Source organism: Colletotrichum phormii (assembly GCF_030913505.1).
Source record: "Colletotrichum phormii strain CBS 102054 chromosome Unknown BDP81scaffold_16, whole genome shotgun sequence".
Lineage (NCBI taxonomy): Eukaryota > Fungi > Ascomycota > Sordariomycetes > Glomerellales > Glomerellaceae > Colletotrichum > Colletotrichum phormii.
The window spans coordinates 148,812-164,873 of NW_026851458.1; the positions used below are offsets into that span (position 1 = coordinate 148,812).

General features: G+C 55.4%; 7 protein-coding genes across 7 annotated transcripts; 4 read left to right on the top strand and 3 right to left on the bottom strand.

Moving 5' to 3' along the window:
• Window positions 1–201: 201 nt before the first annotated feature.
• Window positions 202–1,902, top strand: BDP81DRAFT_61390 (Tim17/Tim22/Tim23/Pmp24 family-domain-containing protein). Its single transcript, XM_060596053.1, has 9 exons — window positions 202–400; window positions 460–486; window positions 619–672; window positions 729–797; window positions 862–880; window positions 986–1,008; window positions 1,370–1,458; window positions 1,518–1,619; window positions 1,681–1,902. Exons 1-9 carry the CDS (start codon window positions 358–360, stop codon window positions 1,720–1,722), a joined length of 468 nt encoding a protein of 155 aa, XP_060442416.1. The 5' UTR covers window positions 202–357; the 3' UTR covers window positions 1,723–1,902.
• Window positions 1,903–2,330: 428 nt separating this feature from the next.
• BDP81DRAFT_396554 (asparaginase) lies at window positions 2,331–3,883 on the bottom strand (the record flags this gene model as incomplete). The annotated part of the gene is made up of 2 exons (XM_060588204.1): window positions 2,331–3,614; window positions 3,746–3,883. The coding sequence occupies 2 exons, from the start codon at window positions 3,881–3,883 to the stop codon at window positions 2,331–2,333; spliced, it is 1,422 nt and encodes a 473-aa protein (XP_060442417.1).
• Window positions 3,884–4,416: 533 nt separating this feature from the next.
• Window positions 4,417–7,142, bottom strand: BDP81DRAFT_451788 (WD repeat domain-containing protein; the record flags this gene model as incomplete). Its single annotated transcript, XM_060592677.1, has 2 exons — window positions 4,417–6,072; window positions 6,120–7,142. The coding sequence occupies 2 exons, from the start codon at window positions 7,140–7,142 to the stop codon at window positions 4,417–4,419; spliced, it is 2,679 nt and encodes an 892-aa protein (XP_060442418.1).
• Window positions 7,143–9,354: 2,212 nt separating this feature from the next.
• BDP81DRAFT_325893 (uncharacterized protein) lies at window positions 9,355–9,849 on the top strand (the record flags this gene model as incomplete). The annotated part of the gene is made up of 1 exon (XM_060585015.1): window positions 9,355–9,849. One exon carries the CDS (start codon window positions 9,355–9,357, stop codon window positions 9,847–9,849), a length of 495 nt encoding a protein of 164 aa, XP_060442419.1.
• Window positions 9,850–10,057: 208 nt separating this feature from the next.
• On the top strand, window positions 10,058–12,014 carry BDP81DRAFT_494134 (uncharacterized protein). The gene has a single exon (XM_060595376.1). It carries the CDS (start codon window positions 10,266–10,268, stop codon window positions 11,655–11,657), a length of 1,392 nt encoding a protein of 463 aa, XP_060442420.1. The 5' UTR covers window positions 10,058–10,265; the 3' UTR covers window positions 11,658–12,014.
• A 310-nt stretch (window positions 12,015–12,324) lies between these two features.
• On the bottom strand, window positions 12,325–13,209 carry BDP81DRAFT_325400 (uncharacterized protein; the record flags this gene model as incomplete). The annotated part of the gene is made up of 2 exons (XM_060584973.1): window positions 12,325–12,795; window positions 12,853–13,209. 2 exons carry the CDS (start codon window positions 13,207–13,209, stop codon window positions 12,325–12,327), a joined length of 828 nt encoding a protein of 275 aa, XP_060442421.1.
• Window positions 13,210–13,522: 313 nt separating this feature from the next.
• BDP81DRAFT_61474 (Gpi16 subunit) lies at window positions 13,523–15,684 on the top strand. Its single transcript, XM_060596054.1, has 2 exons — window positions 13,523–13,928; window positions 13,979–15,684. The coding sequence occupies exons 1-2, from the start codon at window positions 13,576–13,578 to the stop codon at window positions 15,372–15,374; spliced, it is 1,749 nt and encodes a 582-aa protein (XP_060442422.1). The 5' UTR covers window positions 13,523–13,575; the 3' UTR covers window positions 15,375–15,684.
• The last annotated feature ends 378 nt before the right edge of the window (window positions 15,685–16,062 follow it).

Below are 16,062 nucleotides of genomic sequence, written 5' to 3' on the forward strand. Positions count from 1 at the left end.
GTGACTCTGACTTGTTGTAGCTTAAGACGGGAGGTACATTTCCCAATTGGGCCAATGACGAGATAACGCCGATAGTGGAGAGCTGCTGACCCCACTGGCCAATCGGAGGGGGCGAAGGGCGATAAGATAACAAATCAGACGAAAAAGTCCGCCGTCGGAGAAATCATTCACGACACCCGTCGCATCCTGACCCGCCGTAGCCACCCAAGCATCACCAAAATCGCATCTTGAGCCTGGTTTTTCACCATCCACGTCAACCACCACCCAGCGAACCCACACCGAACCGTCGCGTCCTAAAGCTCCCAGCTTCACGCCAACCATCACACGATATTCCGACCGCACACGAAATCATTCACAATGGACCACACCCGTGATCCCTGCCCCTGGGTCATCCTCAATGGTAACGTCCTCAGCCGATCATCCTCGCCCCCTGGAAGGACAAGGCTAACGATTCTGAAGACTTTGGCGGTGCTTTTGCTATGGGAGGTGAGTAATCTAGCCACTTGCGATTGCCGACATCGATACCCTTCTCGAATCTCGAATCCAGCCCGTTTCCGAATCTCGAGCTTCCGAATCGATTAATCTCGCCACGACTCTTGCATTCTGACATACATCTAGCTATCGGTGGAACGGTATGGCACGGTATCAAGGGTTACCGCAACTCACCCTATGGTAAAGCCTTCCCCTCTGCGCAGTTTTGGAGATGGTGATGATTAACAGCGCATCAGGTGAGAGAAGAATCGGTGCCATCTCAGCCATCAAGATGCGCGCTCCCGTACTGGGAGGAAACTTCGGAGGTAAGCACATAACTCTATGGAGGACTCTTGATCTCGTGGAAGACGCTAACACAGTTTTCTCTAGTTTGGGGAGGTCTTTTCTCGTGAGTAACTTCGACGATTCCCGAGATATCGATCCCGAACGCCATGCCATTACGGACTTTCTGGCGACGTTTAAACATCTTACTGACTGTAATGATGTAAAATAGAACATTCGATTGCTCCGTAAAAAGTATGAACCGCTTCCTCCACACCCGTAAAGTCACAAGATACAAGAGAAGCTGGCTAGGCCTCACACTGGCGAAGATTGCATTGCAATATTGCGCGTCAGCTTGAGCTACCATTTCAAGGCTCCAGGCCCGGAAACTGCAAATATCCCATTCAGAGCTTTGGAGACGGAGCAGAAGGCGCTGTACCTCGACTCTAATGCTCTTCAAGGCCTTGATAATGGGGTTGTGGGTTGCGGCTTGATCGAGCAACTGGCTAGACGACAGCTTGCCAGGTGCCTCCTAGCCAGAGCAGGGCCAGCAATTTCCCTCTGTATCCTGTGACACGGGAATCCGACGTCTTCGACGCTAATATTCTATGCTTAGGTCTTCGTGGACACAAGGAGGACCCTTGGAACAGTATCGCAGCTGGTTTCCTCACAGGTGGTGCGCTAGCCATCCGTGGAGGATACAAGGTAAGGCTGCTTGTCCAGCTGATCTATTGTCGCAAGTTGCTAATATAATGGCTCGCAAGGCCGCCCGAAATGGTGCCATTGGTTGTGCGCTGCTCCTTGCCGTCATCGAGGGTGTCGGTATCGGTTTCCAGAAGATGTTCGCGGGTAGCACAAAGCTGGAGGTGCGTTGAAACAGTCACAAGCGCTTGACTGGCGAAGCGAGACTGACAATTTGCTTGGTAGATGCCCGCGCCTCCTCCTTCCGACGAGAGAGCTCTTGCATAAACGATCGATTCTTCGCGAAGCATCCAATTTTACCGACGAACGGCGGGTGATCGAGACGACCGCCTTGCCAACGAGAAGAATAACTCGGACCCCTCTCTACTCCACAACGCTCGAAGCCTGTTTTTTGTCCTTTTGACGAGGGCTCGACAAGTTTGTTTTCCACATCACAAGGGAGCGAAGCAATTCAATCCCAATTTTTGTAATCCATTGAAAAAATCGCAACATCGGAGAGGGTGGCGTTACATGTAGAATAGGGGCAAAAAGTTTGCTACCAGTCACCGGAGACTGGAGACAAGGGGGTGGACGGCCATCTTGATCTCTGAGGGGATCTTTAACCCATAGACGAACGGCGTGCGGGAATGCTGTCGTCTTGGCGGCAGGTCAGGGACAGAGAGAGTCTGACTGCGCTTGTCCTTGACGCGGCTGGGGTTTGGATCCGAGGAGAGAGACAGTCTCTTCTCCCATTTTTTGACACGAGTACTGAAACTGTATGGGATAGAGGTGTTCATAATTGTACCATCAACTCGCTGATTTCTTCTCATCTCTTGGCCTTATTCCACTTGATCATTTCCCGAAATCTAGATCTGCGTTCCGCATCCCCCTTGAGCTCACCACTTCTCAGAGTACTCCCTCACATCAACCCCCTCAACACCATCCCGATAAATCTTGGCATACGCCTTGCCATCATCGTCAATCCAAGCCCTGTACATCCCATTGCAGTTGAAATCCTGCAGAACCTCGGACCTCACACCCACAACGTTCCCCTCCTCGTCCCTCGTAACCGCAATCTCGATCCCGATGATGCCGCCCTCGCCCTCGCCAGTAACCTTCCACCGCGGACCCGCACTACTCTGCAACTCCCCGCCCGGGCCAGAAACAAACGATACGGCGTCAGCCCCGGAAAGCGGCTTCCACCGCGCCACGGCGCCGACGGTCCGGCCGGCGGCGACGCGCATGAAGGAATCTCCATTGCCCGTGCCGGAGGCTGCAATCGCCCTCGTGGTCTTCAGCCCCTTACCAAAACCAGCTACGCCGCTCGGCAAAGGGAAATAAGTCTTCAACGAGGGAAGGCAATCAGCCATCAACGCCTTCAAACTCTCACTCAACACAAGGAACCCATCCCCACCAGCACCAGCAGCGCGGGCAAACGCCCCCGTCGGATCCCCTTCCTCAACCCACTCCTCAGCCCAGAACCCGGCCCCGACGACAGGCGTATCCCCAATCCGGCCCGTCAACTTATTCGTCAGCCCGCCTGTACTCGTAGCAACGCACACGACGCCCTCTTCATCCAGCGCCACGGCGCCGACGGTGCCTTGCGGGAGGAACTCTGTCGTGCTGTACGTGCTCAACCCCTGGCCTGCTTTCTCCCGCTCGAGGGCGCGGATGTGTTCATCCCACCGCCGCTGGGTGAAGAAGTACTCCGTAGAGACGAGGTCCAACCCGTACTTCTTCGCGAGGGTCTCGGCTGTGGCGCCGTGGAGGAGGGTGTGTCCCTGTGCTGAAGGGGCGTCGATGCCAGTAGCAGCAGTAGTAGTAGCAGTACTCAGAGACGAAGAAGAGGGATGGCTACTCTCCGGATTGCCACCCAAATCCTCGTCCCCGTGCTCCAAAATCACTTTGGCGAGTAGAATGGGGTTCCGGACGTGTTGCAGCCCCGTGACGCCTACGCCGCGCTTGGCGAAGCCGCGGGAGACCATGACGGAGGCTTCGAGCTCGTTGATGCCGTCGCGGGTGAAGACTGCGCCGTGGCCGCTGTTGAAGAGCGGGTTGTTTTCTAGGAGGGTGACGGCGTGGGTTGCTGTTTCTAGGGCTGAGGGGAGGGCGCTGCTGGTGGTGGTGGTGTTTATGCTTGTGAGGGATGGGGTGTTTTGGTAGGCGTTTGTTTTGCTGACCTGTATGTGTGTGAGTTACATGTGTGAGGGAGTTGAAGTGCATGTGGTGAGAGTTTGGAGTAGGGACTCAATCTGGTTCTCGGGCTGGGAAAGGGTGGGGAGGTGAGTTGATTGATGGTTCTTGAACTTACAATCGTCAGCAAGGCGTGGCGGTACTCTGCGTATTCTGGCGGCTGCAGATTCGACGGCTTGATGTTGCCCGCTCCGCCGTGGATGATGAGGCGCGGCTTCACCTTTACGGCGGCCGGAGACTGACGCTTGTAATCCATCTTCTGTCTCACTGGTTTATCCTTAACGATCTCTTAAATCCAAAGCCGATAAGTAAGAAACAGGCAAGCACAAGTAATTACCTCGTGCAAGTATTTCATATGAGATGTTCTGTAATGCCAGCAAGTCAAGTTGGTGTACGGAAGTCGTCTCAAGTGAGACGTGAGGTGGGAGCGAGAGTCGTGGTTGAATGGTAAGATAAGACTGTCTGAACCGGCAAGCCGAATCGGGAAGCTCAACGGCCGACGCTCGGCTTCAGCTTGCCGATGGTCGGATCACGTCAACGGAGGGGTTGAAAGTGCCATCTTTGCAGTGTTAAAATACGAGTCAGGTGCAAGAGCAAGTAAGTAATGGCACTTTCACCAGAAGCATCACAGGTAAACGCAACAAGCTCTAAGAATGCATTGATTTTTGGGGTATCCATCTACTTTTCTTTCTCTTTTTGTACAATGTACCGTTGGACATGCCGCTGCCCAATCTCCATAACGCCTTCTAAAGTATACCTGTCTGGATAATACTCAGATGGTCTCTCCATCTACAAACGAGCAAACACGGACCCGATGATTTCCCGGCTCTTGAGGAGGTTCAGGACTCTCAACCTCTCATTGTCCAAGTGCGCTGAATCCGAGGACTGTCCGCAAGGCAGATGCGCGGCCGGTGCGCCAAATTCCTTTTCGAGGAAACGGATCGCGGGAATAGAGCCGCCCTCGCGAATGTACAGGGGCTTCTTGGGCTTCTGCGTATTCGTGTCCGTCGTCTCGACCGGCTCTGCCCCGGCACTGCCGCCCGCGGTCTCTCCGCCCTCGAACACGGACGACCACGACTGCATGATGGCCTCCTCGAGCGTCTGAAAAATGGCGTTCGTGGGATCACCCAGCCACGGCTCGGCTTTGTTGTCAATCTTGATGGTCAGCGAGTTCTTGGACTCGAGGTGCGCGAACTCGCTCTCGAGGTACGAGCCCAGCGAGGCGATGACGTCGTTGACCTCCTGGCCCGGCACCAGACGCAAGCTGATGTTAGCACTCGCGTGGCTGCTGACCAGGCTGCCGTCCGGTCCTGATACCTTATACCGGTGGATCGTCAAGTTGGGTTCCCTCCAGCGCGCCATCAGCGCCGCCTTGAGCTTGTCGGCGGGCCCCTTTTCTGGGTTCTGGCGCATGAGCGTTGACGCAATGTCATCGTAGCGCGTCTCCTCCTCGGCCGTGACCGGGAGGATGTCGTCGTAGAAGCCGGGGATGAGCACCTTGTTGCCGGGGCCCTTTAGCTTTGACAGCGTGGAAGTAAGGTCCGACAGGGGTTCGTCGTTCATGTAGGAGCCGTCTACACCAGAATGCTGGTCGGGCAAATGTGAGTCGATGCAGACAGTGGCGTGAAGGACACCGCGCAGACCGTAGGTCAGGCAGGGGACCTCATCGTCGAGCCAGTAACTGTTGGCAAGCAGGATGTAGTCGACGTCGCCGATAAGGTCCTTGTTCTTGCGAACAATCTCCCTGAACCCGCGAGAAGCCGATTCTTCCTCTCCTTCGATCAAAAAGATCACGTCGTTGGCAAGCTTCTTGGTTTGCAGCAAGTCCGTTACAGCGAACAACGCAGCCATGATCGGGCCCTTGTTGTCACTGACACCTCTGCCGTAGAGATATCCGTTGACACCCTTCATCTGGAACGGGTCCGTCTCCCACTTGCCCTTCTTGGTATCTGCCGGGACAACATCGTAGTGACCGTAAAACAGAATCTTCTTCCGCTTCTCAGCCGGCTCCAAAACGCCGTCAAACTTGGCGAGGACAACGGGGTTATGGGGACTGCTTTCCGTGCTCAGCATCTCGACATGACCGCCAAGCCTCTTGAACAAGGATCCGAGAAACGTTGCACCTCTTCGGCAATCCTCTGCGAATTCTGGGCGTGATGACACTGTCCGGTAGGACACAAACTCTCCAAGAGTCTTGATCATGACATCGTTGGCTTCCTCCACCTCCCTTTGTTGATCCTCGTACTGTGAGCAGTCAATGTGCCAGATGGCAACATCATTGTCGTTGGCGCCGGTGATGTAGTACTGTCTGTTATTGTATGTTGTTACTGCTGATGACAGGACCTTGCCCTCATGGGCCTTCCAGCGCGCCACGCACTGGTACTTTTGGCTAATATTCGCGACCTGCTTGTCTTGGTACTTGCCGTAGTGGGCAGTGGTGTGTTTCTATGGATTGTCAGCCATGAAGCAATTAAGAAGACCAGAGAACTTACACTCGAAGAACCAGAGCGAGAGGCACTTAATAGATAGCCCCAACCCATCTGTAGTGTCATCACATCGCCCCTGTGACCCTTAATCACTCGCAACTTGGATTTGGTGTCCAAGTCCCACAGCTCGATAACTCCCTGTAGCTTGCCAGCATACAGGAAAGACCCGTCAATCGCAAGAGACATGACTGATTCCGCATCGTCGGCGCCAAGTGACATCAGTTCTTGAAGGCCGGGTTCGCGGTCGTTTTCAGCCGCCTGATCATCCCCTTCAGCGCCAAGCTTCCACAACTTGATGGTACCGTCTCCGCCGCCCGAGATGAGCACCTCCTCGTCAGGCTCCACAAGCACCGTCGGGCCCTTGGCCATGAGCATCGAGTAGACATAGCCATAGTGGGCAAACATCTGTAGAGCCCCCGGATGAATTTCCACCACCTTTTCAGATCGCGGGATCAAAGTCCACCTCTCATCGTTACGGCGTGGCGTCGTGGTGCCTCCTACAGCTCGCGAGTCGAAGAACCTATGATTCCGACGGTCGGGATGTTGTGCAGAGTCGTGGGCGGTACGGTTATTCGGATCGGTGAGGCTGACCCATTGTATCGAGGTGTTTTGCGCGCCAACGTACACCGTCTCGTGCTGGGCGCTATAGGCCACGGAAAAGATGTCGCCAACGTCGTAGGTGCTATAAATCTCGTACAGCCGCTTCATCGTCTTGGGGCACCAGACGTTGATGAGAGGGTCTCCGGCGCTCGAGAACAGCATTGAGCCGTCGGGGGTGAGGAACAGGCTCAGCACGCTGTTCTTGTGCGCCTGGACGATGCGCTCCTGGTGGAAGGTGGCCAGCGACCACACGACGATCTCACCATCCTGGGTGCCGGCGTATATGCGATCGTTTTCGGAGCTGACGGCGAGGGCGAGAACGGAGCTGTCGTGCTTGAGATTGTGGAGGAGTTCGGGGGCGACCTGGGGGCAGTCGTCCGTGTCGCTCAGGTTCGTGGAGAGGTCGGAGGCCGCAATGGCGGACCGCATTGTGTCTTCTGTCGCGCGGGGAGGGCGGAAGCTTGTCAGCGGTGGTGTTTGGGAGAAAGAATGCGACGGTCGACCCAATGGTGAGAAAGGAATGGGCCGATCGAGTTTGAAGGAAAAGGAAGAGTCAAGTGGCGTGTCGAGACAGGAAGCAAGAAGTAGCGAACGTCAGGCTGTGACGCATTTCCCAAGATGAATCGGCCAAATTGGCTGCGAACTCGCAACGAAAATGGCGAATGACGAAATGCGCCTAAAGGGGAGTCACTCCGCCCACCACCCCCCAGTGGAGCGTGGATCCCCCCGTAAGGGACCTCTCCCTTAGGGGTGGGACGCTGTGGACGTCCCAAGAATTTGGGCTGAGTGGATCGTCCCTAGGTGCAGTTCCTGCCAGCCCAAGTGCTCTAGCTCTCGTAGCTACAAGGTCCACTGCTGTTTTCTCAGGGGAACTACAGGGACCAATGTGACACGAATTGTCACTTTGAAGCATCAACGTCTCGTGACACCTGTCCTTGTTTGAACTTTTCTCAAAAGCCCAGCAATGAAATTGACCAAGTTACAATAAGAGACTGAGAGAACTCACCATCTTCGTATTCTTCAGAAGACTCGGAGCCAACCGATAGCTCAACCAGGTCCCGGTGAATCTTCCGGCACCCCTCGCAGTCGTCCTCGCCTGGAGCGTGGTGCTCCCCCGACTTGTATACCACAGCCATCTAGATCCTCGAGATCGTTGTGGCTGTGTCCGCAATCCTGACTCGGGGTCTCCGTACGCTAGGGGAGCAAAGATATCCGTAGATGTGCTGAATCCGCTTCGATCCTGGGGTAACTCGCCCCAAGCCAAAGGTGGGGAGTTTTTTCTCTATTTGTACGGACGTCCTGATGGCTTTGACTCTCTCACCGCTTCATGACGCAACATTGGAGGGGATGGTATCATACGCCCGTGATAAACAAAGAGGATACTGCAAAACTTTGGTATGATTAGGTATGATTCAGTTGAAGGAAACGAGATTAAGGAAAACGGGCGGCCATGACCTTAAGCGTCAAGGAAGAAGTGTCCGTAGGACCGAGATCGGTTGCGTGATTTCACATTTAACAACTTCCATTGGTACGAATACAAACGTCGGGCGCCAAGCACTTATTATCGCCTGGATCTCTATTCGTACAGTACGGACGTGGAGTCTGTCCGCTTCGGCATCCATCCCAAGCCATCCACGATCCTCCTCAGCTAGTGACACCTAGCTGAGACAGCCCGGGATGCTCGCCGACCTCCCTGTAAGCCTGTGAGATATGGCAGAGGGCCTCAACAGCAGGCAGCGGCGCAGCTCACCGCAAGATTGGTATCTAAATGTGCCAGCATAGCAGCACCAGAGTGACCAGACGGGCAGACCCCCAATCCACTTCCAGGGTGCGCGTGGTGATCTTCCGAAGCCGCGGCCCCCAGCAATCTGCATTCTGTCCTATTGGAGGGCACCACGCTCCCGGCGACGAAAACGGAGCACCAGTGAACGGCCAAGTCTGTCCAAGAAGGGACACGGACCGGCAAGGGTGTTATTGAAGCAGCTGTGCGTTGGATTCACCCGATAGGCCTCTCTTCTCACACATAGTCACAGACAACCTGCAGATCCGAGACGTAGGAGTCTGCCGTAAGCCGTCTATCATTGTTTGGTTGAATCAGACGGCGGACAAGATATCATTGCACAAACAATTCTACCTGGGTTGAGGTGGTGGAGCAGTAGCTGATCATGGGGCTCAAACATTCGCCTTACTCCCTAAAGTTTTCACCATCGATCATCTATCCAGGGAATGCAAGGGAATCTTGGGGCATTGCGAAACCGCCTTGTTCACAGTAGACCGGGGAGAAACAGCGGCGACGCTGACTTGAACAGACATGGAGCCTCCGAAGGCGTTGCCTTGGGCAGACAAGACTGAGATACTTTACACTACGACCTTCAGCCAGGTAATGAACCGAACGGGAGGTAGCCAGCTGGAAGCCTACTATAGCAGTGGCCAATGATAGAGCTGCATGATGACTGTCATCCGTCTTAAGGCTGACCAGCAGGATTGATATATCTCACCCACCAACTTCTTCCGGAAGACAAATTCACGAAATCCAAGCGTCCCCTGGAAAATCGTCCTCAGTTTGCACAAATTCATCAAAAAGCCGAGTTAAGAATTTGGAGACTTACAGACGTTGTCTTGAGACTGTGCAGTCACCGCCATGAACACTCCACCACCCAAGAAGAGCAGGATCATCCGCCCTTTAACGAGGGAACAGTCAATACACGAAACAGCAATCTTCCTTGCGGGCACAACAAGCAAGAGAGACTGGCGCAAGGGTCTCGCCGACTCACTGTCCCATCTGCCGGTGGTCATATTCGACCCCTTCCGACCGGACTGGGACAGCACCTGGAAGGAAGACATCTCGGACGAGAGGTTCAACAGTCAAGTCAAGTGGGAGCTGGACATGCAGGAGAGGGCCGACATCATTGTGGTCTATTTTGAACCAGAGACAGAAGGCCACATTAGCTTGCTCGAGTTGGGCCTCTGTGCTCACTCGGGGAGCAAGGTCATCGTCGCTTGTTCTGAAGGATACAAGAAGAGGGGCAATGTTCAAGTCGTCTGTTCGAGATACGAGATTCTGCTTGTTGAAAGCTACGAGGCTCTGTGTAAAGAGCTTATACAAGGACTGGCGCGAATCGGTGTGAAGGCTTGATGAAAATAGTCTTGCTCTTTTGGAGATCTCTACTTCATGCCGTAATTAATGTGTGGCCTGGATGATTCAAGCTCGGAGAAGAGGCCGCTGTTCATGTGTGAAACACTGTGTAGACACGGCTCTATTAAGTCCGACGACGTTCGACCCGCTTTCTCCGACATGGCGGGCCGAGAGTATTTCCTTTCAGCGGGTCCCGCTCCAGACTCGATTTACGCTTGACAACCCCACTTGCCTAATCCGACATGGTTCGCAGGCCCTCCAAACACCCAGAGCTTCGAGGGCAACTCCTTCGCAAACCAACCTCGTGCATCTATCTGCTCCAAATATCTTAGCTTCCCTTGCTGTAGCTTCTTACCAACGACCTCTCCTTCATACCTTTTTGTCTAGTGTAATTGTTAGAACACATTTCTGTTAAAATGGACGACCAATTCGGAGGCCGCACAGACGACGACCTCTTCTTTGACGACTTTGAGCCCGTTAGCAATACCCAGACAGTCGAAACTGTTGTCGCCCCTCATCCTCCACCCCCTCCTCCCGCAGCTATCGCGACGCCACCAGTCGAGCCTCCGAAACCCGCACCCGCGCCCGCGCCTATTGCGCCCAAGTCCGTAGAGCAGCAGCAACAGAAGCCGCAAAAGCAAGCCCCGGCCAACAAGAAGCCACCAACGGCGCCGAGGGGTGGTCTCGCAAACTCCAGATTCGCCGACCCGAAGCCGGCCCCTGCTGCCCCGCGCACCCCTCGTCAGCCAGCCCCCCCGGCCGCCGCCGTCTCGACTCCCCCTCCGACCGCGACCGCGACCACTCCCCAGCCGCCGACCGGTCCCGCGGCGCAAAACTCATCTGCTCCCGCTGCTGCACCGACTGCTCCCGTCGCCGATGCTGCTGCCGCCGCCCCTTCCCCAGCCGCCACGGCCGCTACCCAAGGCGACGCCGCCTCGCCAAAGAGCAACTCTCCCGCGCCAGCAATAGCACCTCACGCGCCCCGCGAAAAGAACGCCGCCGCCGCCGCCGCCGGCGCAAACACGGCCCTCAACGCCGAAGCCCGCCTCGGCTCAGGCGCGAACCCGCGCACAAAGCTAAGCGAATCGCAGCTCGCCGCCAAGATGGAACAGATGCGCATCCTCAACGCCGAAAAGACGCGCAAGTTCGAACAGGCGGAGCAGGACGAGCGCAGCCACGCGGAAGCCTACGCGCGCGGCATGGAGGAGGCGCGGCAGCGCAAAAAGGTTGACGAGGAGAGGCGGCGGCGCGGCGAGGAAGAGCGCCGGCGCATGGATGACGAGAGGGCCAAGAATCGCGAGAGGAAGCTCAAGGCGATGAGTATCAAGGAGGGCGGGTGGGATGAGGGCAAGGAGGCGCTTGCTGCTGAGGAGGAGAGAAGGGGGTTCCGCGGGGCGAATGGTGGGGTTCGGGGGACGAGGTCTGCGGGGCTTGCGGGGAGTCGGTTTGCTTCGCGGGAGGATGAGGCGCCGCAGGGTGATCGGTATGCCGGTGGTGAGGAGCGTAGAGGTGGAAGGGGTCGTGGGAGAGGTCGTGGCCAAGGGCGGGTTGGGCGCGGCGGTCGGGGCGGGTATGGGAATGACCACGAACGGGGAGATTCAAACGGTGCTCGTGAAGCCAAGGCACCTGTCGCCCAGGCTCCCGCGCCGGCGCCCGTCATCAGCACCGAGGAGTTCCCTGCCCTGCCTGGCAAGGCTACGGGCGGTGACATTTCGCCTCCTGTGTTGTCGCCTCTCGGCAGATGGGACGACGAGATGGAGGCATTTGACGAGAAGCTCAAGAGCGCCGCCGCGCAGTCTTCTTCGTAAAGACTATGCCTGAGCTGACGGTAAAGCTTTGCGACGAGGAATAGCATAACGAATTGGATCACAAAAAACACAGCGACGACGCATTTTGGATACGCTACGGAGGGGGGATGACGAGGAATTGGAGTACATTATAGTTCGCTTCTAACTAAGCATGGTTCCTTGTCAAGCGGGCACCCAGGCTGCGAGTCTCGTGTTTAGCAGGTACCGTTACGAGCGTAAATAGAGAATGCCGTCCGGGACTACCCAACGTCGCCACCTATGTGCCCTTAACTTGGATCCTTCGCACCGTTGAGACCATAATTCTGGTCATCATGCTGTCGCCGACTGGACCAGTTGTGATCGTGGGCCTAGAAGACTTAGTATGAAGCAAATCGACCTCCAGTGGCATTGTCACCCACGTTTTACATCCTATAGGTATCCTGCTGAACGTTTGTTTGTTTGTTTGAGTTCGACAGGCTTGACTCGTGGATCGATGAGTGTTGGCGTCCGGTCTCGGCAATATTGATTCATATTTCAAGCGCTCTGGGTATCTTGCTGCTCTTCTCCGAAATCTCCCGGAGAGCGTCGACCTGATCTCCGAGATCGGATTGTTGCCCAACAGTTCTTCAGTCTCTGGTTCGGGTTGAGCTGCGATCTTCTTCGACTTTTTCTGTTCCCCCGGATGGGCCTACCATCCACCGCCACCGCCACCGCCACCGCGGTATCCCCTGCCACCCCGTCCGCGGTACCCTCCACCGCTTCGAGGACCTCTGGGGCCGCCGGACCCCATGCCATCGTCATCCATCGGTTGCCGTTGGCGGTGGCGCATCTCCTTGGGGAACGCGTCAAAGGTCTTGCGCATCTGGGCGTAGCCGAGATGCATCTTTCCGTAAAAGTGATCCGCTAGACGGCGGTCGTTATCCAGCCTGCTGAGGTAGGCGCCGCAAACATCGCAAACTTGCAGCTTCTGGTGACCAGACGGGCCTGAGGTGTCTGAAAGGGCCTTGAGCTCCTTCTCGCGGTCCAGTTTTGTTTGCTGTGCTTGGCGTACTCGGTAGAATTCGTCGATCGCGCGGGATACTTCGGCCATTTCACCGAGGATTTCGACTTCGAGGGTGCCGTTGTGGATTGTGGAGGAGAGTTCAGCGATGCTTTTGAGCTGTCATTTGGTTAGCTACAAAGTACAGTATAATGCGGGAGAATGCTGAGGCCGTACCAAGGCATTTGTTTGGCGGATCTCGTCGGGCGTCTTCTCTAGCCTGCGCTGTGCAGAGTCTATCCTCCGGTTGCAATCGTCGATGTACTTTTGAAGGTCGCGCATGTAGTCGTACTCGAAGCCGTACTTTTGCTTCTCCTTATCTGACAGTCCTTCGTACTCCGCCTTCAGTGCTTCAGAGTGTTGCTTTGGGCAAGGGCCGAGATCTTGCTTAGTATTCGTGAACAGATCGTGAGGGCATGTGCCGACGAGGAATGATCTGCAGACTTTGGGGTCTGTCATGGAGAGCGAGGCCGCCCGGGTGCTAGCCGAGCCGCCCATGAGCTGCTCCAGCAGCTTTCTCTGTTCTGCCGCCATTGTACGTGATGCTCAATAGTATGTGTTATGATTCGTATCGTGTGTCGTCTATCGTTCTTGGGATTATGTTTCGTGGGCGGGTCAATTGGGTATCTTGGATAATGGAGTGTAAGGAAATTCGCAAAGTTCTGGGGAAGAAAGCGTGTGGCGCGGGATGAACCATGGGCGGAATGTGGAGAGCTGTAAAAGGTACTTTCCCCAAGGTGTGGTTACATAAGAGGGATTCTGCCAGACTCCACCGCCTCGGCATCCCTCCAAGCGACCACCTACACGACCTCACCTTCAACGATACTACATGCGCCGCAGTGTAGGGGAGAGAACGCAGCAGACGCGAATCTCGTTCTTTTGCGCTGCGACACTCTCTCCATGATGCGCCATCTCCTGGCGGCCGTTCTTTTCTCTTGCCTGGCCTCTTTTGGCCTGGCTGCGGATTACCACGAGCAGTTGAACCTCCGCCCGCTGCCCCTGTCCGCCCTCCTTGCGAGCTTCAACTTCCGATCCAATACGTCGCTATCCGATTTCGACTTGCAAAACTTTCGATACTTTCCCCGGTCACTGGGACAGATACTACAATATGCCGGGACGAGAGAGCTTCATCTGAGATTCAGCTTGGGAAGATGGGATGCTGAGAGCTGGGGAAGTCGGCCTTGGGATGGTCAGCGCGAGGGCGGGACTGGTGTGGAGCTTTGGGCGTGGCTTGAGGCCGAGACGGACGAAGAGTATGTCACTCATGTCGCAATGCAGAGTAATCATACTAACACATATATAGGGCCGACCAGAAGTGGTTGACTCTCACCAATGCTCTTTCAGGACTCTTCTGCGCATCGCTCAACTTCGTCGACGGAACCCGAACCACCAGACCGGTCATGTCATTCCAACCCGAGGGTGACCACCCCGAAGCGTCCATCCCCAACATGCAGCTCCTCCACGGTGTTCTGCCGAAAGAGGTAGTGTGCACGGAGAACCTGACGCCCTTCTTGAAGCTGCTTCCTTGCAAGGGAAAGGCGGGAATCTCGAGTCTGCTAGACGGCCACAAGCTCTTCGATTCCTCCTTCCAAAGCATGGCCATCGATATTAAACCTGTCTGCCCCGAGGGCCAGGAGTGCATTCTGCAAATCGAGCAGACTATCGATATGGTTCTCGACATTGACCGATCCAAGCGACCCAGAGATAACCCGATTCCCCGTCCACCCCCTGGACACGAGCTCAAGTGCGATACCTCTAAGCCTTACCACAACGACGAAACATGTTATCCTACCGGTCTTACCACTGGCCAGGAATGGACATTGTCCCAGATCTTCGGAAAGTCAATCAAGGGCACCTGCCCTCTGACAGACGAAGACGTACCGCCGGTCTGTATCGAGGTTCCTCACACCCGAGGTGTGTACACATCTGGCGGAGCTACAGAGATCTTGAACCCGAATGGAGCATCGCGCTGCTTCAAGATTGGTGCAGAGTCAGAGCTGGAGATTGTTCTACCTCTGGAAGATAAGGAGGGTCAGGACCCCACGAAAGAACTGGTCGAACCGCCCACTCCTCTCATCTACGCCGAGCGCAGTTTCACTGGACACGGACAGGAGCATGGTGGTATGCAAGCCATTCTCACAAACCCAAGCAAGGACACAGAGGTTGAGTTCATCTACATGGAGTCACTTCCCTGGTTTATGCGAGTTTACCTCCATACACTTAACGCGCGCATTGAGGGATCATCGGGTTCGCAGCCGTCAATCGTCGAGGACATTTACTACCGCCCCGCCGTCGACCGTGCAAGAGGCACACAGCTCGAGCTACGGATGCGTATTCCTCCTGCTTCTACAGTCTTCCTCACCTACGACTTTGAAAAGTCAATTCTTCGGTATACAGAGTACCCGCCGGACGCGAACCGTGGTTTCGACATTGCCGCGGCAGTCATTACTACACTCAGCCCCCGTACGCAAAGTACACGCACCACCACGCTGCTGCTGAATCTGCCCACACCGGACTTCAGCATGCCTTACAATGTCATCATCTTCACCTCGACGGCGATCGCGCTCGCCTTCGGCGGCATGTATAATATCCTAGTTCGGAGATTGGTCGGCGCCGATGAAGGCCCCAGTCCAGTGCTCAAGGCCAAAATAGCTGGTCTCTTGGCGAAGCTCAAGAGCATTCGGTCAGCCAAGAAATAGAGAAATGTGTTTGTGTTATCCGTTCCGATGTTCGGCTTTGTCAACGTTCCGTTGACGTAGACGCGTGTTCCGCACCGATTGTTGTCCGAGCTCACAGTCTGTTTGCCATCGTATCCGATCCGAATCCGTCTGCCACGAGGTTTGCCATACGGGGATTTGACATGATTCAGGGGCTGTGGAACGGCCTCTTCCCGTCGTGTAACGCAAGTTACGCTGTCTCTATCGTCTGACAGACGTCCCCAATCTGCTGTCATGTCCTTCGGCTACAGTTAGGCAGGAACCTGGACGGGTGATACGATGCCTTGGCGTCTTCAATTGATCCTTCGTGACCCTTCCCTACCCTGTTGATTATACCCGTCGGCATCGTGACCCCGGGAATGGCAAGGTCTTCCTGCCTTCGGCCCTATCTGCAAACTCGTCAACAACCTCGCCTTACTATCCGTAAGTCCCTGCTGGTGCCCGACTTCACCACCTCGATGAGGTCCAGTCTACTGATGTCTATTCTAACAAGCGTAGGTGTGCTGTATGAACAATCTCACTACTACTCGTCACCGCCTGTTCCACACGAATGCCGTGGACATGGCAGTTGATGCAGGTAGCCAAGAGCTGCCAGCCTGTCCGATTCTGCGCGACGAACGGCCTACGAACGAGATCTCCCTACGTTTGTGTGCCTTGTGAATGGCAGTTC